The following is a 25,283-nucleotide window of genomic DNA, read 5'->3' on the forward strand; positions in this document are numbered from 1 at the left end:
CATTCTCTTCAATGTGGTTGCTTTGCTGAGACCTCAGGGGCCAAGATAGAGGGGCTGATGCTGTCATGCCATCCAGCCAACATTTATTCAGCACCGCTTCTATGTATACAGCCCTAACCTGGTCAGCAGGAATAAAGAGGTGATTAATAAAAATGAATAATCTTTTCTTTTTTTTAGGGCTGCTCCCGAGGCATATGGAGGTTCCCAGGCTAGGGGTCCAATCGGAGCTGTAGCCACCGTCCTACACCAGAGCCACAGCAACTCAGGATCCAAGCCACGTCTGCAACCTAGACCACAGCTCATGACAACGCTGGATCCTTAACCCACTGAGCAAGGCCAGGGATCGAACCCGAAACCTCATGGTTTCTAGTCGGATTCATTAACCACTGCGCCACGATGGGAACTCCTTTCGGTTTTTTTGGTTTTTTTTTTTTTTTTTTTGCTTTTTAGGGCCACACCTCAGCCTATGGAACTACAGCTGCTGGCCACAGCCACAGCAACAGCAATGCAGGATCTGAGCCATGTCTGCCACCTACGCCACGGCTCACGGCAACGCTGAATCCTTAACCCACTGAGCGAGGCCAGGGATTGAATCTTAAATCCTCCTGGATACTACTTGGGTTTGTTACCACTGAGCCACAACGGGAATGCCAGCATGAATAATCTGAACAACAATAATTAGAAAGTGCCTTTCACTAAGCTCTTGGCTTTCTCACTGGTAAAATGACAATGGACACAGCTAACGGCAGTGGCCTCTGACAGTGCCCAGGTCCTAGGCTGACACTCATGCTGCTGCAGTGGGGGGGGGGTCCCAATGGTGATGTGTTGGAGGGGAGATTGGTGCCCACGAGTCATTGCCAAGCACGGGAGGGCAGCACCCAGGTTGGGCTGGGACCCAAGAGGGTAGAACTGCAAAAGCTCTGCTCTGTGCCAGTTCCAAACATTTGTCCCACATGTATTTATTGAAATGCAACCAGGCACTAGAGACACAGCAGGAAAAAGACAGTCTTGTATTCATGTGGCCTCAAAAAGGTACTGATCGGGTCCTGACCCAGTTTCATACTTTTTGTTTTTCTGGATTTTTTTATGGCCACACTCATGGCTATGGAAGTTCCCTGGCCAGGGATTGAATCCTAGCTATGGCCCTGCCAGATCCTTTAACTCACAGTGCCAGTCCAGGGCTTGAACCCACATCTCTGCAGCAACCCCAGCTGCAGCTGCAGCAGCTGGATTCTTAACCCACTGTGCCATAGCAGGAATGCCACAGTTGTGTGTGTGTGTGTCTTCTTTCAGCTGCACGCATAGCATACAGGAACCTGAGCCACAGCAGTGACAATTGCAAGTCCCTAATAACTAGGCCAATGGGGAACTCCCTCATATAGTTTTATTGATTACAGCTTTGTGTTTTTTTTTTGTTTTTTTTTTTTCTTTTCTTTTCTGGCAGCCCAGTGGCATATGGAGCTTCCAGGCCAGGGACCAGATCCGAGCCGCAGCTGTGACCTAAGCTGCAGCTGTAGCAATGCTAGATTCTTAACATACTGTGTTGGGCTCAGGACCGAACCTGCATCCTAGTGCTCCCAAGATGCTGCTGATCCCCTGTGCCACAGTGGGAACTCCTGGCCATTCTCTTATTAGCAACAGTAAAAAGTTTTCCTGAGCTCCTTCCTACTCTGGTCCATCTGGAGGCCACAAACAGAGAGGCTGAGGGGTGGGAAGCAGAGGATGAGCCAGACGACCAATGAGAAGATACCTTCAGACAACAACGAAGAAAAGGTGAGGAAGTGAGGCGTTCAAGGCCCGGGTGTGGCCACCTTGGGTAGGTCGTAGGTTCAGGGGCAGGGAGGACCTGGCTAGACCGAGGATGCATCACCACGGAGGGTGGTCAGGGCTGTTGGCAATGGAAAGGAGGGCAGGGGAGGGGAGCACTCCCTTGGTCCCCAGGTCCGAGCGGATGGGAGAGGGTGACTGGGCAGTGGGGACGTCCAGGCCAAAAGCACAGGGTGTACAAACACGAGCAGAGGACTCTCTGCAGCCTGAGAGAGGACAGTGCTGGGGCCCCTGGATAGAGGGGCTGAAGGTCTGGATTCTTGCATCTGGAGGGAGCAGAGGGTGGTCCTGGGCCCCACATCCCCTGCGTGGGGCTATTGCCTTCTGAGGATGTGGGGCCTGCGTTCTCCTCATCCACTTGGCATGAACTTCCGGCCAATCTTCTCGGCACCCCTGGGGCACTTTTCCCAGTCCGGAGCCTGGGCAGCTGTGAGTCTAGCAGCAAACAGAGGTCTTAGGGAGGGGTTGTGGGAAATGCCCCCAAGTCCCCAGGGCCTGGGAAGAGCTGAGGCTGCCAAGCTCAGGGGGTGACGGGAAGGGGTGGGGGGACACCCTGGAGAAACAATTCCTGCTCTGTCCACTTGTTTCCCACAGACTCAAGCCAAACCAAACCACTGCCCAGGACTGTTCTGCTTCCAACCAATCCTGGTGCCCTTCCCAGACTCCTCCTTCCGTTCTCAGCCTCCACCCCAGTCCCACTCCCTTCAGGACCCCAGGAGTCCAGGCCCCCAGACTCCTCCTCCCCCAGAACTGAGGACCCCCAACCCATTCTCCTCAGGACCCAGAAATTCCGGTTCCCCAGCCCTCTATTCCTTTAGAACCTGAAATCACAGCTTCTGGGTGTTGGGCGTCCCCTAGTGGAGTGCAGAGCGGGTCTGGCCTGTGATGCTCTGTTAGAAATGGGAGAATAGGGAGTTCTTGTCGTGGCGCAGTGGTTAACGAATCCGACGAGGAACCATGAGGTTGCGGGTTCGGTCCCTGGCCTTGCTCAGTGGGTTAAGGATCCGGCGTTGCCGCAAGCTGTGGTGTAGGTTACAGATGCAGCTTGGATCCCGAGTTGCTGTGGCTCTGGTGTAGGCCAGCAGCTACAGCTCTGATTAGACCCCTGGCCTGGGAACCTCCATATGCCGAGGGAGCGGCCCTAGAAATGGCAAAAAGACCAAAAAAAAAAAAAAAAAAAAAAAAAGGGAGAATAGGAGTTCCCATCATGGCGTAGTGGAAACAAATCCGATGAGGAACCATGAGGTTGTGGGTTCGATCCCTGGCCTCGCTCAGTGGGTTAATGATCCAGTGCTGCTGTGATGTAGGTTGCAGACGCAGCTCGGATCCCAAGTTGCTGTGGCTGTGGTGCAGGGTGGCAGCTACAGCTGCGATTAGACAGATCTCTAGCCTGGGAATTTCCATATGCCATGGATGTGGCCCTAAAAAGAAAAAAATAAATAAATTTGTACATATAATTCTGTACCTTTAAGAAAGAGTCCCACAAAATCTCAAATCTGCCTGCCTTCTGCGGGATTTAATCAGTATGCTCATTTCACATTTATTTATTTAGTCTTTTGTCTTTTCTAGGGCCACACCCATGGCATATGGAGGTTCCCAGGCTAGGGGTCTCATCAGAGCTACAGCTGCCGGCCTGCACCACAGCCACAGCAACGCCAGATCTAAGCCATGTCTGTAACCTACACCACAGCTCACGGCAACGCCAGATCCTAAACCCGCTGAGAGAGGCCAAGGATCGAACCCAAGACCTCATGGTTCCTAGTCGGATTCATTTCTGCTGCACCATGACGGGACCTCACCTTTATTCAATTTATTTATTTAGCTACACCAGCAGCATGCAGAAGTTCCCGGACCAGGGATCAAAGCTGCACCACAGCAGTGACCTGAGTCCCTGCAGTGACAGTGCAGGATCCTTAACTTACTTGGCCACCAGGGAACTCCTTGTTTCACCTTTAGACTTGAAGACCGGCCCTACAACTTCACAGAATTGTTACCACTACCATTGTTATCTGTAAGAGAAGTTCCAAGACACACCTGCCGCTGTCAGGGATGAAGCAAAGTGGGCAGGGGCGGAGCGGGCAGTCCAGGGATCTGGGAGGACTGGGAGGCGAGGCCACACCCAGTCTGGGGCTGTGAGGGCACTCCTCGAGGAGGGACAATACTATTGAGTTGAGACCTTGAGGAAAGTCGAGGAGGGTGTATCTACAGTTTATGTATTTATATCTATCTAGTAAAATGAAAAATAAATAACTAGAACATTTCAGTGCTAAATCTGGTCTCCTTTCCAGGTAATACGTAGTTAACGGCGTGTGATATTATTTACTAAGCGGCCAGGTGCTTTACATTCTTAATCTGAGTCTTTCCAATAACCCCACGGAGCAAAGGGGTGAAGGAAGAGGGGGTATGATTATAATGCCCAGTTTGTAAAAGAGGAAGAAAATGAGGCCCAAAGAGATAGGTTATTTGTCAAGGATCATTTAGCCGGGCAGTAGCACAACCAAAGTTTGAACCCAGGTCCGACTTCCACCCAATTCACTGGTGAAGTTTTAAAAACCGCTGAGTCTTCCGTCCTCTCTGGGCCTCTATAACTCCTCCTTGGGCCAAGGGTCTCAACACGTGTTCGGGCCTGGGGCTGTAGGAAAATAGCTAAAGAAAAGACATGAAGTTCTCAGAACGCTGGAAACTGCGAGTCCACAGCTGCGAGATTTGCTAGAAAGCAAAGACCGCAAAGGAACGCGCGTGCGCATTAAGCCAGGCCTCCCGAAGACTTAGGGAAGCGCTGACAGGGTCCAATTTGGAAGTGTGGTGACGTGAGAACGCTGAAATAGTAACTCAATGCACAGGATTATAACCTAGAGAGACTTAACACAGGAAAAGGCAGTGTTGAGAAGAGAGGCCAGGAGTTCCCGTTGTGGCTCAGCGGAAACGAATCTGACTAGTATCCATGAGGTTGCGGTTCGATCGCTGGCCTCGCTTAGTAGGTCCGGGATCCGGTGTGGCCGTGAGCTATGGTGTGGATCACAGACGCGGCTCGGATCTGGTGTTGCTGTGGCTGTGGTGTAGGCCGGCGGCTGTAGCTCCGATTTGACCCCTAGCCTGGGAACCTCCATATGCCCGGATGCGGCCCTAAAAGAAAAAAAAAAAAAAAAAAAAAAAAAGGAAGCGAGGTCACTGACCAAAGCCTCTGCCCTCCGAGTCTTCGGTAAGGAGGCCAGTAAAGTTCCTTTAACGCAGCAGGGGCGTGATTCAAGCAGAGCACCTTGAAGGGTTACGGTGGCCGGGAAAGCCCAAGAAACTTGGAAAGGAAAGTGCTCAAGAATCGGCGAGGATGATATTAACTGGAAGAGGCGGGGTTGTTGGGGGGAGAGGACAGAAAGAATGGAAGCTGTGGGAAGCACACATATTGGCCAAAGAAGTCTGGGGCGCTCGGGGCACGCAGTGCCCACCAGGTGAAAATACTCAGGTTGCAACGGGAAGGAGGGGGTGTTACGGTGGCCTGGTTCGCCCTTCCGTAACCGGAAGCGGCTTCTGAGAGGGGTGGCTGAAGCGCTCTTGCCGGATACGGTGGCCGGCAGGTCGGGCAAAGCGTGAAATCTCGCGCGATCGCGCTGGCGCCGTCGGGGATGGGGCGGGGCTGACGGCGGGGGCGGGGACCCGGAGCGGGAAGATGGCGGCGGCGCAGGAGGCGGACGGGGCCGGCAGCGCCGTAGTGGCGGCCGGGGGAGGCGGCTCCGGTCAGGTACGGAGGCCGAGAGGGGCCTGAGGGGTTCTTCCCCACTCGGGGGGCCTCCCACGGGGCGTGTCCTGCCTCTATTCACGGAATCCCGTGCATTGGGGGCTCCTTGCCCAGAGGGACCTTGAATACAGGGCCCAGGCGGGGCCGGGCGATCCGGGAGGCCGGACAGTGCGGGGACCGGGGCCCTGTTGCGCGCCGGGTCCCCTGCACGCTCGCGCCGGGCTACCACCCGGCTCGTTGCTCGAGCCAAAGAGACAGTGGCGCGGAGGGGCGCAGACTTGTACCCAGGCGCCTTGGGTTCTCTCCTGACTCCGCGATCCTGGGCTCCAAGACCGTTCTCACAGTGGGCTGGCGTTCACGGGGTCTTTTTCTCGGTGCCCGAGGTATGGGCAATGATTGATTACTTGGGAGTTTTCTAAGTCTGGGGAAGTTAGGTGACCGTCATGGGTTAAGGGCACGCGCTGAACAGACCCATTTTACAGACAGGAGTCTAAAGAGCAGAGTAAGGAAGGTGCTTGCAGAAGGTCACCCAGGTTAGATTTGGGGGCCGTTTCCTTTAGAACTTACCAGACATTGCTGAAACAGGGTAGTGGGGGCTGAGCTAGGTGTATTTGCAGCATAAATTAGCCCTATGGGGGACTTAGTCCTGGTGCTGATGGCTTCTGACCCATTGCCACTTAAACTAAACTGAGGCTGCAGAACATACTAGTTCAGGCAGCCATCCTTCAGCCATTTAGGGAATCAATGGAGTGACAGCCAGGTGCTGCCGACCCACCCACTAGGATGTCACTGACACGTGGGAGGCAGCTGGGGGAGAGGAGTGCAGGTTGGGTGGGGGGAACGAAGCTGACTCTATGTGACCTTGGGCAAGTACCTTTTCCCCTTTGGACCTTCAGTTCTCCAGGGGTACATGGAGGGGTTGGACAGGAGGGCCAGCCCTTTGGTGTTTTCTCTCTCACTCTACTGAGGAAGGGACTAGCGTGTAAACAAAGAATGATAGTCCTGACTGACAAGGGTGATGGCACAAAGTCTTTATCAGGGACTGCAGGAGCCCAGAGGAGGGGCAAATAATGTCACCTGGGGAAGACACTGGGGTGAGAATTGTGTGGCAGAGCCACCATTCCTGGTCTGGATCTTTTCAGCATCCTCATCCAGGGCCTGGTCCTTGGGGCACCCTTAGGAAGTGTTTGTTGAGTGAGGGCTAGAGTGAAGACTCAGCCCCTAACTTCAGGGGCCTTCCAGTCTCACTAAAAGAAGGTCTTTCTTCCTCTTGAGTGTCTGTTGATTACTGGGTGGGAGGTGGTCAGAGAGACTAGGTCTCAGGGTGCCCTGATGCCCTGAGTTTACAGAGACACCCCCTTGGCCCCCAGATCTCCTCCTGTCCCATTTCTCCGTATCGTCTTTCAAGACTTAACGCCTTTGCTTTCAGGATTAAGTATGAATTCTTTGGCAGATCAAGGCTTTGCATGATCTGCCTTTTTGCTTTAGACTAGGATTTCTCAGCATCAGCACTGTTGACATTTGGGGTTGGATAATTCTTCGTTGTAGGGGGCAGTCCTGTCCATTGGAGGATGTTAGCCAGCACCCCTGGCCTCTACCCACTAGATGCCAGTAGGACACACATCCATCCCCAGTAGTGACAATCACAAATGCCTCCAGGGAGTTCCTCTCGTGGCTCAGCGGTAACGAACCTGATTAGTTTCCGTGAGGACTCAGGTTCAATCCCTGGCATTGCCATGAGCTGTGGTGTAGGTCGCAGACGCGTCTCGGATCTGGCATTGCTGTGGCTGTGGCAAAGGCCGGCAGCTCCAGCTCTAGTTAGACCCTAGCCTGGGAACTGCCATATGTCACAAATGTGGCCCTAAAAAGATGGAAAAACATGCCTCCAGACATTGCTAAATGTCCCCTGGGGGCCAAAAAATTGTTCCAGCTTGAGACACTGGGCAAAAGGAGCATCAGCTGCTGTGAGGCTCTTTTATTTCCAGGAGGTTGCCTTGTTGGCTGTGTCCTGCCTCATAGCCTTTGCACAGGCTTCTCCCCTCTTTACCTGGCTGATCCTTACTAGTCGTGTACGCCTCAGGTGTTCTCTTCCCTAGGAAGCCTGTCACCCTCTCAGAGGGCTCCCCTGTCCCAGCCCTGCCCACTCTGGCCTGTCACTGTCTTGTCTCTTCCAGTGGGCCGGGAGCCCCTGGAGGGCAGAGCCGGAACTGTCTTGGTCACCACTGTGCCCCTGGCACCGCCCAGCTCAGGACCAGGCACAGAGCAGGCACTTGTCATCTGTGGAGTGGGTGGGTTCAGAGGCAGAGGCTGGGCCGGGGCGGGATTCCCTGGTGGGTCCAGCAGTCCAGGAGAATGCCTGACTCCCTCCCGGCCCCTGGCCCAGCCTCATGGTCTCAGCGGCTTCCTGGGCCCTGTAGTGGGTGTTGCTGAGAATTGTGTGTGAAATCGGGCATGCGGGTCGAAGAGCAGGAACCATGTCTTAGTCACTGCTGTGTCCTCAGCCACCGCCACCACCCTCCCCTGCCCACGGGCGGGCCCTCCGCAATCTCCTGCCCCAGTCAGCCTGCTCCTCCAGCCAGGGGCTCAGACACAGGGCCCCCAGCTCTGATAACCATCCTTCGCCTAATGCGTAGGAAGTCCCCACTACATGCTGGGCTCATGCCCATGCTGGGATACAAATGAACAAGACAGGCCCTGCCCTCCGGGAGCTCAGGTATTTGCTGAGGGCTGGAGGTTGGGGGATGGTGTGGGGTAGGGGACGGGACAGTGAACAAGGTAAATAAGAAAGATATATGGTGGGACAGATGGTGGTAAGTGCCTTGGACAGAACCAAAGCTCGGGAGGAGTGTAGGAACTCCCAGCCATGGGCAGGAGGGTCGCAGTTTAAATAGGGTGATCAAGGAGGGCCCTCTGGGGAGGTGACCTGAAGGAGATGAGGGAGGAGGAGTCACATAGACGCTTGGGGTGGGGGGTGGGGGCTTTCAGGTAAAGAGAACAGTCAGTGCAAAGGCCCTGAGGTGGGCGGTGCCTGGTGTGATGCAGGAGCAGTGAGGAGGCTGGAGCTGGTGACTGAGGGGAGGGGGCCAGCTCATGCCAGGCCCTGGCGGCCATGGAAACAACTTTGCCTTTACTCCGAGGGCAGTGGAAGCCACAGAGAGAGTTACCTTTTTATTGAGGGGTAATTTAGCCACATTCACCTGCTGGCAGCGTAGAGGTCAGGGGTATTGAGTACATTTATGCAGTTGTGCAGTGCAACCAAACCCAGAACACCTCTGTTCCCTCAATACTTCCCTTGCTTCTTTTTACAGTGACTCTGCCCCCAGCAGCGTTCCTTTTTGTTGCTAAGTAGTATTCCATTGCACCCATACAGCACAAGCCATTCACTGAAAGACTTCGGGGTTGTTGCTGGCTTTACGAATAATACTGCTACGGCCATTTGCATATAAGCTTGTATGATGTTCGACGCGGGTTCTCATTTCTCTTGGGTACAGACCTTGGAGTGGGGCTGCTGGTTTGGATGGTGGGGGCATGTTTCACTTTTTAAGTATCTGCCATATTTTTCAAACCAGCAGTTCCCTTTCTGCCACCAGCAGTGTAGAACTGCTTCGATTTCTCCACATCCTGGCCAGCACTGGTGACTTTGTCTCCCCTCACCTCTGCTGCACCTGCTGCATGTGGAAGCTCCTGGGCCAGGGATTGATTCTGAGCTGCAGCTGCAGCAACGCTGGATCCTTAAAATCCGCTGCCCTGAGCCTGGGATTGAACCCATGCTTCTGCAGCTACCTGAGCTGCTGCATTCGGATTCTTAATCCAGTGCACCACAGTGGGAACTCACACCCTTCTTTTTTTTTTTTTTTTGTCTCTTTGCTATTTCTTTGGGCCGCTCCCGCAGCATATGGAGGTTCCCAGGCTAGGGGTCGAATTGGAGCTATAGCCCCCGGCCTACGCCAGAGCCACCGCAACGCGGGATCTGAGCCACATCTGCAACCTACACCACAGCTCACGGCAACGCCGGATCGTTAACCCACTGAGCAAGGGCAGGGACCGAACCCGCAACCCCATGGTTCCTAGTCGGATTCGTTAACCACTGCGCCACGACGGGAACTCCCACATCCTTCTTTTTGATTGTGGCCATGCTAGTGAAGTAGCACCTAACGGTGGTTTACCTTTGTATTCCCCTGGGAGGGTTTGCAGCCAGCTTGCCCACCACTGTGCGTAAGAGAACAGACTTGGGAGTCTGCCAGACGTGGGTTCAAATCCTGGCTTCAGGCTTCCTTTTCCTGAGCCAGAATCAGCTTAGACCTGCTGGAAACCCTTGCTTGGTGCCTCCAGTGCCCCCAGGAGCGAGGCCAGCCCTAAACGAGGGGGCCCGGTGCCTACTGGACCGCACCGGCCCCTTGCCCACACCATTTCTTTCCCTCGAACACCCTTCACTGGAGCGTCAAAGGTGGCGCCTCGGGAGGCCTCCCTGACCACTTGACCCAAGTGGGTTCCCCTTGCTGTCACCCCAGCTGACTGCCACTTTTTCATTTACCTTTTTTTTTTTTTGCGTCTTCTTAGGGCCGTACCTGCCGCATATGAAAGTGTCTGGGCTAGGGGTCGAATCAGAGCTGCAGCTGCCGGCCTACACCACAGCCCCAGCAACACAGGATCCAAGCCCCATCCGCGATCTATGCCATAGTTTGTGGCAACATGGGATCTTTAACCAACTGAATGAAGCCCGGGATTGAACCTGCATACTCATGGATACTAGTTAGGTTCTTAACCCACTGAGCCACAACAGAAATTCCCTCGTTTACCATTGTTAATTATCCTGTTTACTGTTCTGCCCCATGTTTCCCTGTAGACCCTGAGCTCTGGGAGGACAAGGCACAGAGCTGCGTGGCCAGCACTGAGCCCACCGCCCCACACTGGGCCTGGTGCACAGTAGGTGCTCAGGAAAGACTTTTTTTTTGACATATGAAAGAAATCTAAATGTATGGGCCTCATCACAGGCCGGCCCTTGGGTCAGGGGGGACGTGACCCACCCAAGATCCCACCGCCTAAGTCTGTTGGGCCCCAGAGCCCCCCTTTATCACAGTGCTGTCCTGCGCTCTGGGAGGCAAAAGGAAAGAGCTCTCCCTGGTAAAGGAGATGGAAGTGACATGTTTAACAAATGCCGGCCTCAGCTTTGTGGCAGCCGCATCTGGCTGTGGAGGCCTCTGTCCCTCCTCTCGGGGCACCTGGAGCCAACGGAAGAAGACATTGCAGAGGCATGGGCCTGAGGTGGCAGTGGGGGGCTGAGGAGGCCCAGGAACGGGTGGGTTTGGGTGCCCTGGGTGTTCGGGGAGCACTTGTTGATTCCCCAGGTGCTTATGGAGCCCCTGCTCCTTGCTCACCCCCTGCTGGGCTGGGCTCCCACTCACCAGCGCTCCTGGCCATCCTGGTCCTGCCTCTTAAGAGCTGAGGGGTGAGGGGACAGCTGGTAGGAGGGAAGAGGGCAGGACGAGGGAGTCAGCAGGTGCACAGAGAGGGGCAGAGGGAATTTCCCCACCTCGGGCCCTTCCAGCCTGACACTGAGACATTCTCTGCTTCCGAGCTGCTGCTTCTGAGTGAAGATTTTTTCTTTGGGTGGTTCTCCTTGACGCCCTGGACTGCCCACACCCCACCCCCAGCTCCTGTCGTCCTGCCACCATCGTCCTTCCTGAGTGACCTGGACAAGGGGCTTTGGCTTCCTGAGCCACTGGCCGCCAAATGGAGATGTTCACACATCTGGCCTCCCAGGGCAGCCTGTGCTGTGTGTACATCTCACACACCTCCGGGTGGCTCCTCATGCTCTGGTTGTGTTTTTCTCTTTTAGGGCCGCACCTGCAGCACACGGAAGTTCCTGGCCTAGGGGTCGAATTGGAGTTGCAGCTGCCGGCCTATGCCACAGCCACAGCCACGTGGGATTCGAGCCTCGTCTGTGACCTGCACCACAGCTCAGGGCAATGCTGGATCCTTAACACACTTTGGTTGTGTTTTTCTATGTCTGTTTTGACGGCTGGATCCAGTGCCCCTGGAGGGATGGCCCCCCCACAGGGGGCCTCAAGAACTATTTGCCCAGGGAAGGATCTTTCAGATAAATCCAAGCCTCGCAAAATTGGACAGCTGCTGTGTGACCCCTTCTGCATTGTCTCCAGTAGCCACCTCCTTGCGTCCTGGGCTCTGGCCCCACGGAGCACTGATCCTTCCTTGGAGTTAGACTGTGTTCCTGACCTTTGCTCTGGCACCTGCTGCTTCCCTCATTGCCTCCTGTGCACCAAGCTGCTGTGACTGAGATCTCAGCTCCGACGTCCCCTCCTCCAGGGTCTCTCCCTGACCCCCGGGCAGGGCCGGGCGCCCCCTCTGTGCTCAGCCCTTGGTGGGTCCTGGCACGCGCTGGTGCCAGTGATGGCCTCGGTCCTTAGGTTCCATCCTCCCTCCTCACCCTGGCTTCTGTCCCTGCAGGTGACCAGCAATGGCAGCATCGGGAGGGACCCGCCGGCAGAGACCCAGCCCCAGAACCCCCCCCCCCAGCCAGCACCCAACGCCTGGCAGGTCATCAAAGGCGTGCTGTTCAGGTGAGCAGATTCGGCTTTGGTTTTGTTCATCGAAAAAGATTCAAAATAAGAAACGCATAGAGAGGAAAGCACAGCATCTCTGAGGATGGCCATCATGGCTGTGAAGGGAGGAGGCCTTTTCATTCCGCCATGACTCTGAGGCTGGGAGTCTGGGACCGAGGTGTCAGCCTGCCGGGTGTCCTCTGGGGCCTCTCTCCCTGGCCCGTGGATGGCCGGCTTCCTGTGTGGCCATGTGGTCTTTCCTTTGTGTGTGTCTGTGTCCTCATCTCCTTCTCCTGTGTGAACAGCAGTCGTGTTGCATCAGGGCCCACCCTAAGTTCTGACCTCACGTAGCCTCCATCACCTCTTAAGCCCGGCCGCTGACTAAGGCCCGGGGGATCTGCCAGGTGGGCGTAGGGGCATGTACCTGGGACTGGCTTCTGCCTCTGCCTGTCTAGACCTGATGACAGCCCCCTTCTCTGCTCTAGGACTTTGCTTACCTATCTGCACAATGGCCATTTCCTCTCTGGAGAGATGCTTGAGCAAAATGGTCAAGAGAGCAGGCCATGCGGTTAGGCAGCCCCTCCCTCCCTTTATCCGGCGTAAGGAAATACACAGCAGAGTTGTTTGAAACGGTCATCTCCTTGGCGAGGCCCCGTGGACCCAGCCATGGCCAGATGCACAGGAGCCTGGAAATTGTCTTTATTCTGGGAAACTGAGCCCCTGCTGAAAAGCAGGGGTCCTGTTACTGCGCTTTGGGGGAGGCAACTACTCATCCCTTCTGTCCTGTGTTCTTGGATTTTCCTGTAGATTCATAGGTGGCGTGTGCTTATCGTACAAAAGAAAACAGTTCAGGAGTTCTGTCGGGGCTCAGTGGTTAGCGAACCCGACTAGCATCCATGAGGACATGGGTTTGATCCCTGGCCTTGCTCAATTAGTTAGGGATCCGGCATTGCCATGAGCTGTGGTGTAGGTCACAGATGCGGCTCGGATCCCACGTTGCTGTGGCTCCAGCTTAGGCCGGACCCCTAGCCTGGGAACCTCCATATGCCTCAGGTGCGGCCCTAAAAAGACAAAAACAAAAAAACCCACAAAAGAAAACAGTTCAAACAGTACTGAACAGTATGAAGGCGGCAGTAATGAAGAGGCGGCGTGTCGGCGGCCATCCTGTAAACACACGCCCAGGCCACCCTAGGTGGGCTTCCTGGAGGATGCTCGCAGACAGAGCTGTTGTAGCCAGAGGAGCCGGGGACAGCTTGCTCGTCCAGGTAGGGGATCAGCTGCCGAGCTTTGGGGGGCAGGTAGCATCCCCCAGCGTGTAAGCACAGGCCTGCTGTGACACCTCAGCCCCCCCACCTCTGAGCCGTGGCACCCAGTCAGGTGATCACCCCCTCGTGCCTGAGTTTCCACTTCAGAGGAGTCCTGGCAGTTAGCTCACAGGTCATCGAAAGGATTCCACGAGGATCCGTGTCTGTGGCGGGGGTGCGGGCACTGGCACAGGCTCAGGGTTGAACGAAACAGCCCAGGCAGCCCACCATCCCTGCCGCAGTCACATTCTGGGGGGCCACAGAACCTCCTCCCTGGAGTCCCCCAGGAGTGTCCACAGGCCCCAGAGAAACTCCCCACTGTTGAGCTGGGACACTTGGGCGTCATTCCTGACGTGCACCCCGAGTTTCTTCATCCTTGTGCCCCTCCCTGCTCTTCCCCGGGCCATTCCCTCCCCGCCCCCCATGGGCATCAAGGACTTAGACGGTTCCTGTGTCTCACTTTCTTCCTCTCGTGCCTCAAGCGGCTGTGAACTAGATGGTCGGGATCTTTCCCTTCCCTTTCACCTGAGAGGCAGCCTCTTTTACACAGTCCGCACCTTGATTTTTCTCATTCACAGCGTATCTCGGGAATCTTTCCACATCAGTACTTAAGGGAGCTTCCCTTAGAGAGACGGTTTTCATCAGCCACAGCGTAGGCTAATTTCCTTCCTTAGAACCAGGCAGCACCAACGATCAGGCCAGCGGGGTGCTCGGAGACCGTCTCGTCTGCAGTTCTCAAGTGGGATTCGGGGTTTGTTTTCCGAGGCCTGTGAACTCTCTGCAGCATCAAGCAGAGTGCGTGAGAATGGCCTTTTTGGGGGGTTGAGGGTAGAGTCCGTGGGTTTCAGCTCATTCTCAGGCTCTCCCAGTGGTTACCTGGAGTGGGGGCGGGGTAGGAACTAGGCAGATTAAATGGATGGAGTGGGAGGGAGGATTTCCCTAAGTCTTTTCATGTATTTAATATTTTTCTGTGACTGTAGCATGCCTGTTCGGGGTGGGAGGGAGGATTTCAAGTCTTTTTTTGGCTCTTACTCCAGTAAGTTGAAAAGCATTAGGTGAGGGCCAGCCCCCTTTGGCCCAGCTCCTAGGGCAGGGCCTCCTGACCTGGGATTCAGGGATGCAGGGCGGCATCCGTGGCCCCTCTGAGGGTCGTGTGAATGTGAGTATGTGGGCACACACAGATGGTCTTCAGCAGACTGGGCATCTGGAATCCTCTGAGAAGTCGGCCAGTCTGCCTCACCCAGCACTTGGGGTCCCAGAGGCCCAGAGTGAGTGGGCCACCTGCAGGCCATGTGCTAAGCCAGGGCACAGCTGTCTGTGTATCCTTGCTCCTACCCTTTCTCTTGGCGTGTTTCCTAAGATGGCCTCTTGGAAGTGGAGGGGTCCCCAGAGATCGCCAGTTCCAGACCCTCCCAGCTGTGTCCGTCAGGCACCTCTCGGGGAGGCAGCAGATGCTCAGCTGGGCCATGGCCCCTGAGACCCCGGAGCCTAGGGCTTCATGGCTTCTACAGGCAGAGGCAAGTCCCTGTGCCTGATCCTGCCCTTGGTATGGTTCGGGGCTCAGCAGGGAGTCACCCCCCCCACACACTAGAATCCCCTTGTAGTATTTTTCAATTTCAGAGTTTTCTCTATGCCTCTTTCCTATGATGAATAACAATACAGGGAGTTCTCACTGGGGCACAGTGTGTTAGGGATTGGGCGTTGTGTCTGGGGCACTTGGGTTTGATCCCTGGCTCCTCACAGCAGCTGGGGTTTGATCCCTAGCCCATGAACTTCTGTATGTTGCAGGTGGGGCCAAAAACGAAAGAACAATGATAGTTAATACTTCTAAAGCAGTTGCTAAGTGTGTACTGGGCTCCATCCTTTTTTTTTTCCTTTTTGGGCCGCGCCATGGAGTTCCTGGCCCTGGGATCCGATCTGAGCCACAGTTGCAACCTATGCTTCAGCTGTAGCAGTGCTGGATCCAGGCTCCGTTCTAGATTTGTGTGTGTGTGTGTGTGTGTGTGTGTGTGTGTGTGTGTGTGTGTCTGTCTGTCTGTCTGTCTGTCTGTCTGTCTCTGTGTGTCAGTGCATTTAATGCCTGTACACAACCCTACAGGATAGGTAGTTTATCCCTGTTTCAATTGTTGAGGAAATGGAGGCCCAGAGGTGAAGAGTCTTGCCAGAGGTCACATGTTGGGAAGTGGCAGAGCTGGGCTTCAAATCCAGATATTGCAGCTTAGAGGCCAAGCACTTAACTTCTCTACTGGACACTTGACCCTCGAACAGTGTGGGGATCAGGGGTGCTGACCCTCTGTACTGGCGATTCCTCCATATCTGTGGTTCAATATCCATGGATTCAACTAAGCACGGATCGTGTAGTATGGTAGTATTTACTCTTGAAAAAAAAATCCAGGAGTTCCTGTCATGGCTCAGTAGTTAAGGAACCTGACTAGCATCCATGAGGACGCAGTTTCAATCCCTGGCCTCACTCAGTGGGTTAAGATTCCAGCGTGCTGTGAGCTGTATTGTAGCTCAAAGACAAAAATAAATAAATAAATAAAAATCCATGTATAAGTGGACCTGCTCAGTTCAAACCTTTGTTGTTCAAGAATCAAATGTATTGCTTTTTACCCTGTGATCAATAAGTACTTGTCTCCTTTAATAACTACAGAGCTGCATGTATCTGCGAGACCTGAATTAACACTATAGAAGTTTCCCATGTACCGATCTGGACCTGGGCAGACCAGGATTCTGTGGTCTTCTGCATCCCCGAGCCCTTCCTGCTCTTTGTTCCACCATTGCTGGGTTTTGCCTCTTACCCTCATGGCCTCAGATGGCTGCTCAGGATCCAGGCATCATGTCCATGTTCCAGGGAGGAAGAAGAAATAAGGGAGAGATGTTCTTTCTCCTTAAGACATTTCCCAAAAGTCCACCGTAACGCACTGTTTTTGCAGTTTACCGGCTGGGACGTCACCATGTGTCCACACTGAGCTGTAGGCAAGGATGGAATTGTCTTTTTTTTTTTTTTTTTTCTGCTTTTTAGGCCTGCACCTGTGGTATGTGGAGGTTCCCAGGCTAGAGGTCCAATCAGAGCTACAGCTGCCAGCCTACAGCACAGCCATAGCAACGCAGGATCCGAGCTGCGTCTGTGACCTACACCACAGCTCATGGCAATGCTGGATCCTTAACCCACTGAGCGAGGCCAGGGATTGAACCCACATCCTCATGGATGCTACTCGGATTTGTTTCCACTGTGCCACAGCAGGAACTCCCTGGAATTGTAGTCTTTATTCCAGTTAGCCAAGGGGTCCAGTTAAAATTTAGGAATTTTCTTTCTGAGCTGGAAGGGGAAAATGAGTATTGGGAAACAGCTAGCAATCTGGTACAGTTTTATTGTGGGGCTTTTATTTTGTTCATTAAAACATATTTAAGGCGCTCCTGCTGTGGCACAACTGGATGAGTGGCGTCTCTGCAGCGCCAGGACACAGGTTCGATCCCTGGCCCAGTGCAGTGGGTTAAAGGGTCTAGTGTTGCCACAGCTGTGGCGTAGGTGGAAACTGTACCTCGGATCTGATCCCTGGGGATCTAATCCCTGGCCCGGGAACTCCGTATGCCCCAGGTCAGCCAGAAAAGAAAAAAAGATGTATGTTTACATATATCATGTATGTATGTTTAGATATGAGAAAATATATGTAGAATATAAATTATCGATATAATTATATATATAAAGCCAGTGTTGGTATATTCTTACTATATTAATTTTTAAAAAGTTTTTTGGCCACACTTGCATCATGTGAAAGTTCCCAGGCCAGGGAGCAAACCCATGCCACAGCAGCATCCTGAGCCACAGCAGTGAGAACACTGGATCCCCAACTTGCTGTGCCACAAGAGAACTCTCTCTTTTTTTTTTTTTTTTTTTTTTTTGGTCTTTTTAGGATCATTCCCGCAGCATATGGAAGTTCTAAGGCTGAGGGTTGAACCAGAGCTGCAGCTACAGGCCCATGCCACAGCCACAGCCACTCAGGGTCCAAGCTGAGTCTGTGACCTAAACTGCAGCTCATGGCAATGCCAGATCCTTAACCCACTGAGCGGGGCCAGGGATCGAACCCACATCCTCATGGACACTAGTCAGGTTCGTGACTGCTGAGCCATGGCAGGAACTCCCAACTCCTATTTATTTGTTTTTTATTTTTATGTTTTTTGGCCATGCCTGTGGCATGTAGAAGTTCTCGGATCAGGGATCAAATTCTCGCCACAGCAGTGACAACTCCAATTTGAAGTTCTAAAATGTTGTTCTCTCTAAGGTCTATGCCTCTAAAATGCTGGGACTCCAGATCCTAGGGTTCTCTCACTTTGGGACTCTGTGGGACGGGGGCTCTAGGTTTCCTGCTTCTGGAGTTTCAAGGCTCCAAGTCCCAGCCGCCCTGTGGCCACCCGCCTCTGGAGAGCAGTCCGTGTGGAGACCAGGGCATGCCAGGTGCCCACACTGCCCACAGGGGTATCCAAGGTCTCTCCCCAGACGTGGCCTTTGGGGCGTCTTCTCCATAGCCCCGCAGCTGCCTACTCAGGGACACTCCCACCTTGGTCAGCACCTGGCAGGCCCCAGCAGGAGGTCAGGCAGCTTCGGGTTGGAGAGGCCTGGAGACCCAGCACCTGCCCTGCTTGCCTCCGCAGGATCTTCATCATCTGGGCCATCAGCAGCTGGTTCCGCAGAGGGCCAGCCCCTCAGGACCAGGCGGGCCCCGGAGGAGCCCCACGCGTCGCCAGCCGCAACCTGTTCCCCAAAGACACTTTAATGGTAACCACCGGCTGGGGGGCCAAGCCCAGGAGGTGGGGGAGGGGGTGGGGGGTGACTTGGGCAGTCGGGACAGACTGCTCGCTGTCCGGTCTGTAATGGGTCCAGGGTTGAGAAACTCTGGGGTTATCTTCACCCATGAAGCTGGAGTGACTCAAGTGACACGCAAAAGCAGCAGGTCAGTTCTTTGGTCTCATGGCGGGGTTCCCTCTGGGGGAAGAGGGCCATCAGAGGTGTCACTCCGTCGTTTAAAAACTATCTCAACAGAGTCCTTACAAGTTGTATTTCAAAAGGATGTTCAGGCTTCAACACTCGCAACGGGAGGTGTGTGGGGTGGGGGTGAGAAGAGGAGTTGGAGGGAGAGCGCGAGGGGCCGGAAGGGCGAAGGAGGTGGGAGAAGCGCGCCCTCGCCCCTGCAGGCAGGTGGCACCCGGGCTGGGAGTCCCCGCAACAGGTGTTCACACCCCAGTGAGCTCAGCCTCTCCCACCTTTGCGGTTCTCTGCAGCTCTGGGATTCCTGGTTTCATGGAATTCTGGCCGGCAGGCTGATCACCACTCAGCTCTTCTTCATCAATGAGCCTTCAGGGCTCCGGACAGAGGTGGCCCCGGGGACCTGAGAAAGGCGGCAGTTCTGAGGCCGGCTCCCCCAGCTCCCCTGGGTTCTCAGGAACCAGCCGACACTCCTGCACCCAAACAAACCTTTGTTTTTGGGCGCAGTGGTGCCCACCTGCAGCACGCAGAATTCCTTGCCAGGGATCCAACCCACACCATGCAGTGACAACACTGGATCCTCAACCTCCGTGCCACCAGGGAACTCCACTCCTGCACATCCCGACTTTGTGTTTTGCCTGTAAGCCTACGGCCCTGGCCAAGGAGCCCATGAGAGGCTGAGAGAAGCTGATTCACGGAGCTCCAGATCCTTCCTTCCTACCCCAAGTTCTAATTGGCAGACTGGCTGTTCTTTTTTTCTCCTTGTTTTATGGCATATGGAAGTTCCCAGGCTGGGGGTCGAATCGGAGCTGCACCTGCCGGCCATCTACGCCACAGTCACAGCAACGTGAGATCCGAGCCACGACTGCAGCCCACACCACAGCTCACGGCAACACCAATCCTTAACCCACTGAGTGAGGCCAGGGATCAAACCTGCATCCTCATGGATATTAGCTGGGATCGTTACCGTTGAGCCACGACGGGAACTCTCTGGACAACGAAAATTTATTTTGCCAATTTTATTCTACTCTTCTCTCCACTACCTCTCCGATCATTCATATTAGTGTCTTCCTGGCTCTTCACACCCCGGTGTGGCTGGTAACTGTTTATTGAAAGAAGCGGGAGAGCTGGCGCACCACTCCCTGCTGAAAGCCAGGTAATCGGTCACTAGGCCAATGGCTGCAAAGCCGGTACCTCGGTGGAGACGCGGGGCCCACGCCAAGTGCCCCGATGGTCCACGCTGACCGAACAGAGGTGGGACGATGGTAGTGTCCTCAGTATTTGTCTGCGCCTCCCTCGGGAGGCTGCAGGACTCCTCGTCAAAGAATTTGACCTTGTAGGTGCCCGCGTGGTCTGGGCTCCAGGGCACCTGGTAGCGCCCATGTCCTGGCCCTGAGTGACAGGACATTGTTTTCCACTGAGGTCAGCACAGAGAGCCGTGTTCTGGATCCTGTTCTCCAGCGTCAGGGAGAGCGCCACGGTGAAGCCGGGCTCGGTAGAAGTGGCGGCATTGGAGGTGGATAGTAGGAAGGGGCGACCTGGGCCCCTACACGGGCCTCTACCGAGCAGCGGGAGTCGTGCCGGGGGCCTGAGCAATGCCAGTGCAGCCTTTGGCTCCTCTGCCCTCTGGCTGTGCGATTAGCCGCGTGACGTCCGGCAGCCCTCAGCTCCCTCCCTTCCCTCCCAACAGAACCTGCACGTGTACATCTCAGAGCACGAGCACTTTACAGACTTCAATGCCACGTCGGCGCTCTTCTGGGAGCAGCACGACCTCGTGTATGGCGACTGGACTAGCGGCGAGAACTCAGATGGCTGCTACGAGCACTTCGCCGAGCTCGACATTCCACAGGTGGGGACTGAGCCTGGGTTCTGGCCCCATGGCTGCTCGGCCAGCACTAAGGCCCTTGCCTCGAACCAGCTCCCAGCCCTGCAGCAGTGCAGGATCCAAGCCCGGCCCCAAACTTAGTTCACATGCTGTGTGACCACAGGCAGTTCCCTGAGGTCTCTGGGCCTTGTCCTCCCCACGTCTCCGTGTGGACGGAGTTGGAATGGGCCTAGGGTCCTCCCTGCTACTTTCAGGGTTGGGTAAATCTGTGGTCTAAACCAGTGGAGGTTAGGAATGGTTTGGGAGGGTGGTGTCCAGTCATCGCTCATCTGTCGGGGAGCCTGCTTTGAAAGTAGTAGTTAGTGTTGCTTAAGTGCTTGTTTACTGTGTGCAGGGCACCGGGCTAGGCTGACCCGGGGGCACCTCCGAGCAACCTGTGATGGGTAGGTTGATAAGAGAGGCAACACCTGAGGTCATACAGCTAGTGAGAGATTTGAACTCGGGCTTTCTGGTTCTGGACTATGGCAGCCCCAGGTTCAAATCCTGCCTCCTCCAGAAAGTTCTCCCTGACACCCACGTGCAGGCAGTGCCCCCCGCCAGGCTCCTGCACCCAAGCCCTCCCAGGTCTGGGGGGCCGTCACTACCTGGATATGGGTCTGTTTTCCCCGTGGGACTGTGAAGCTTTGGAAGGGAAGGCCAGGACCACCTTGGTCCCCACTGGGTCCTCAGCTCTGCCCAGCACGGGACTGGAGGCAGAGTCAGTGACTGTTGCAAAATCAGTGAGTTCTCTTCTTGGCTCAGCGATTAATGAACCTGACTAGGATCCCTGAGGATGTGGGTTCGATCTCTGGCCTTGCTCAGTGGGTTAAGGATCTGGTGTTGCCGTGAGCTGTGGCATAGGTCGTAGATCCTGCATTGCCGTGGCTGTGGTGTAGGCCACCAGCTGCAGCTCCAGTTTATCCCCTAGCCTGGGAACCTCCATATGCCCTAAAAAGCAAAAAAAAAAAGAAAAATCAGTTAATTTGATGAATCCGTGAAAGTTGACATCTCTTTGGGGCTGCCCTCTTGTTCATTCCTCCCATCAGGTCCTCTCCTTGGCCTCCTGGGGAGGAGCAGGCATATCTGCACTGCCTGGCTGTGTCTTGGCCTGTTTGGGGAGCTGGAAGCAGGGGCTGGATGCCGCCTTTCTGAGGAGATGGGATGACCTGCGCTGAGGCGTGGCTCCCACTCAGACCTCATAGCCCCTAGACCCCTCCCTGAGATCCCTGGAAGGCCAGGGGCAGTAAGCCAGGCAGTGAGAGCCACTCCCAAGGACTAACCCTCCTTCCCAGCTTTGGGCGGATGGGGGGGGGTGCTGTCTCATTTGTACCTGATTTTAAAGTATGGAGGTGACTGAGTGAGATGGAGTCCAATGCCCTTGAAAGAAGAATTTACCACTTAATGTTTCCTGAGAGGAGGGGACCCAGCACACCACACAGGGCCACACGGGAAAGTACCAGGTTTGATCAGGAGCAGAAGTGGCAAGGGGAGGTCTAGCCGAAGGCTTCATCGAGGGTCCCACAGGGAGGGCAGGCCCGGTGGGGAAACAGCTTAGGACTGACCAGCTTGGAGGGCTTGCGGCCTCTGGGCTGCAGGCGTGATCCCTGGTTGTCTGGTACCTGCCCTGGGCGATTCAGTGCAGCCTGGTGTGTGTGAGAGGCAGATAAAGGGGGTGGTTGGGGCTGTGGACTTGGAGTTGGCTGGTTTGCACTTTAAAAGGAGTGTTCAAAGGCCAGCGAGTTGTTTATTATCTATAGGACTCAGCTCTTCTGGGCCAAATGGTAAACCAACAGAGAATAGAAAACACATTTTAAAAAAAAGGGACTTCTCATCATGGCGCAGCAGAAAAGAATCCAACTAGGAAGCGTGAGGTTGCAGGTTCGATCCCTGGCCTCGCTTAGTGGATCTGGCGTGTTCCAATTTGAACCATAGCCTGGGAACTTCCATATGCTGGGGGTGCGCCCCCCCCCCCCAAAAGAATATAAAACACATGGTTAACACACAGGTGGCCTTCAAAGCAGCGAAGTGAGGACACAGCCTGGCCGAGTGAAGCCAAGCTCACCACAAAGTTTAGACAGAGGCTCCGTGGTGGCCTCGAACCTCAGCAGGGGGCTGCCTGCTTCAGTTTTCTTGTCTGTGTGGGGTGGCAGGGGGTGAGAAAGGTGACAGGCAGAGCCACGAGCCCGGGAGCCCACAGACTGGGTTCGGATCCACTTACTTGCTGCTTGTAGCCTCTCCGTGTGAGCCCTAGTCACCTCCACCTCAGGTTCACGTGCGCGGTATGGACGGCAACTCACTGGATTGGGCAGTTACCATTTGAAGTGCCCAGAGCCAGACCTGGCCTTTGTTGTTTTGCTGTTTATTTTATTTTATTTATTATTATTGTTGTTGTTGTTGTCTTTTTAGGGCCGCACTCAGCATATGGAAGTTCCCAGGCTACAGTTCAAATTGGAGCACGCCAGATCCTCAACCCACTGAGCAAGGCCAGGGCATATGGAGGTTCCCCGGCTAGGGGTTGAACTGAAGGTGCAGCTGCTGGCCTACATCACAGCCACAGCAACGCCAGATCCGAGCCGCATCTGCGACCTACGCCACGGCTCACGGCAACGCCGGATCCTTAACCCACTGAGCAGGGCCAGGGATTGAACCTGCTTCCTCATGGCTACTAGTCGGATTGTTTCTGCTGAGCCAAGAAAGGAACTCCTGTTTTGCTGTTTAATGAATTAAGGTCACTCATTGAGCTCCTGCTCTGTGTGCGAGTGACCCTGCTTGGCCATCTCAGATGACCCTCAGCCCTGCGGTGCCCTCAGTACTGATCATCTCCGTCCCGCGGGTGAACACTGGGACTTAGCACTGAGAATTCTTGTCTAACTCGTGTCTGGCTCTTAACCCCTCAGCTCCACTGCCCTCCCTGAGCCCTCAGAAAGGGGGGACAGGAGGCCTGGGGGCGGGGGGCGGGTGCCGGGAGGGGCCTCACTGTTCCCTTGTCCCCGTCGCCCGCCTGCAGAGTGTCCAGCAGAACGGCTCCATCTACATCCACGTCTACTTCACCAAGAGTGGCTTCCACCCGGACCCCCGGCAGAAGGCGCTGTACCGCCGGCTCGCCACAGTCCACATGTCTCGGAGTAAGTCCCCCCTCGTCCTGGGGAGGTGGGCTTGGCGGCCAGGCTCAAACCCCGCGTCCCCTACATGCCTCTGTGGCCACCTGTGGGCAGGCAGGAGAGGAAGCAGGTGCGGAGGGGGGCTTCTGAGGGGGAGGCGTCGGCGTTCACAGAAGGGGAGGGTGGGCAGGTGCATGGGGCGGCCAGTACAGCGGGTGCTCAGGAGCAGTGCCAGTGAGCAATGGCTGAACGGAAGGAACGGAGAGAAACCAGCAGGCCCTCTGCCATTGGTTGCATCCAGTGGGGTCTCTGAGATTGCATCTGTGTCAGCTGCTCCTGGAGTGGCTGCCGCATAGCGGCCGCCCGGGGGTTCTGCTCCCAGACTGCAGGTTTGAATGTGTCCTGCGTGGCTGTGCTGTGAGCCTCTGTTGCCGCTCTCGAACCTCTCAGCTGTGTCTCCTTTGATGAAGAAAGCTGCTGAGGGCCGGGTCACCGACTGGCCCGGTTCTCGTTCTCGCTGGCCACCCGCCGGGTGCTGGCTGCCCCTCTGAGAATCCTAGTCAGGCGAGCAAACCGCCAAACTGCCCGTGGCCCCAAGAAACCTCAGGTCAGAGCGGGCCATGTGTGACTTCTTTTCATGGTCTCATAGTGAAATGGAGGTTCTTTCTGCCCAGGGCGTCGTCTTTTAAAAAAACTTCTAATCAGAGTTCCCGTCTTGGCTCAATTGAAAACAAATCTAACTAGCATCCATGAGGATGCAGGTTTAATCCCTGGCCCTGCTCAGTGGTTAAGCCTCTGGCGTTGCTATGAGCTGTGGTGTAGGCTGGCAGCTGTAGCTCTGGATTCAACCCGTAGCCTGGGAACCTCCATATGCTATGGGTGTGGACCTAAAATGACAAAAAACACATTTTTTTAAAAAGTCTCTTTTTACAAGTACATGGTTTAAAATTCAAGGAATTCAACCAACAGCAAAACTCTTCAGTCTCACGTCCACCCCGTCTCCTCCGGTTTCCACTCCCCACAGGCACCTGCTTTAGCTGTTTCTGCTACTCAGTCTCCAGGGCTCCCAGTAACTAGACAGTCGTGCAGTTTCTTGGCATTTCAGGCTTCTCTCTCGACTTCCGACGCTGAGGAGGGAGTCTGAGGTCAGGAACGGCGTTTTGCTTAGATGATAGCAGCATCCAGGTGGTCTGAGTATGTGCCTCTCAGCCGCACTGAAGCACATCCTGCACGCAGCTGATTTTCCCTTTCGGGTCCAACTTCTCCTTTTGCAGGCGGTTAATTAGTGTTGGCATTTCTTCACTTGCCCTTTGTGTCTTCGGTCCTTGCGTCCCCTGTCTCCTGACGGGCAGTCGTGGGAATCTCTCTCCACACTTGCGTTTCAGCAGCTCCGAAGGACAGACCCCTCCCCAGAAAGCCCCTGTCCCCTTCACGTGACTTTCATGTGCCCCCTCTGCCTTGATTCTGCTGCACCTGTAGACTTGGTTACAATCCCCGCAGCTGTTTGATGTGGCGCAGCAGCAGGTGTCCTTTACTTGGTGTGGGTGAGGTCTTTTCCTACTTCTTTTGGTATAAAAACATCCCGAAGATGAGATGTTGTTGTTACCACCTACACTGGATGAACCAAAACGTTGGTGACCCTGTGTTGGTCCCCAGCACGGATGAGGGCATGTCCCTTGGGAGCGCTGAGCTCTGTGCTGGAGAAGTGTTTCTGCAGCCCTGCCCTGCGGGCGCTTCTGGCCAACCGGCCACCCTTGCCTGAGCCAGCGAAGATGCGGCCGAGGCGGGCTGAGGGGTGTGGCCTGCGGGGTCCCTGCACATGGGATTCGCTGAGGGTCTGTGCCTGAGGCCTTGGAGGCTGCCTTAAGCGTGACCCAGGTGGGCAGCTGCTCGCTTGCGTC

The 25,283-nt window shown here is 55.0% G+C and overlaps 1 protein-coding gene across 3 annotated transcripts in view; it reads left to right on the plus strand.

Moving 5' to 3' along the window:
• The first annotated feature begins 5,477 nt into the window (after positions 1-5,477).
• The window catches only part of CLPTM1 (CLPTM1 regulator of GABA type A receptor forward trafficking), a 29,940-nt gene continuing 10,134 nt past the window's right edge, over positions 5,478-25,283 (plus strand). Inside the window, exons 1-5 of one of the 3 annotated variants that reach the window (XM_084961179.1) lie at positions 5,478-5,566; positions 12,032-12,144; positions 18,087-18,210; positions 20,108-21,145; positions 22,814-23,406. In XM_084961179.1, the coding sequence (XP_084817305.1) occupies positions 23,397-23,406 (10 nt within the window). In that variant the 5' untranslated portion in view covers positions 5,478-5,566; positions 12,032-12,144; positions 18,087-18,210; positions 20,108-21,145; positions 22,814-23,396. Of the gene's footprint in view, positions 5,567-12,031; positions 12,145-18,086; positions 18,211-20,107; positions 21,146-22,813; positions 24,089-25,283 lie in introns of all 3 variants that reach the window. The other 2 variants (XM_084961180.1, XM_003127223.7) reach the window with 2 other exon arrangements.

Source organism: Sus scrofa, chromosome 6 (genome assembly GCF_054392235.1).
Source record: "Sus scrofa isolate SSC_HxYL_T2T_F1_AM1 chromosome 6, Sscrofa_HxYL_maternal_Yorkshire_Landrace_v2.0, whole genome shotgun sequence".
NCBI lineage: Eukaryota > Metazoa > Chordata > Mammalia > Artiodactyla > Suidae > Sus > Sus scrofa.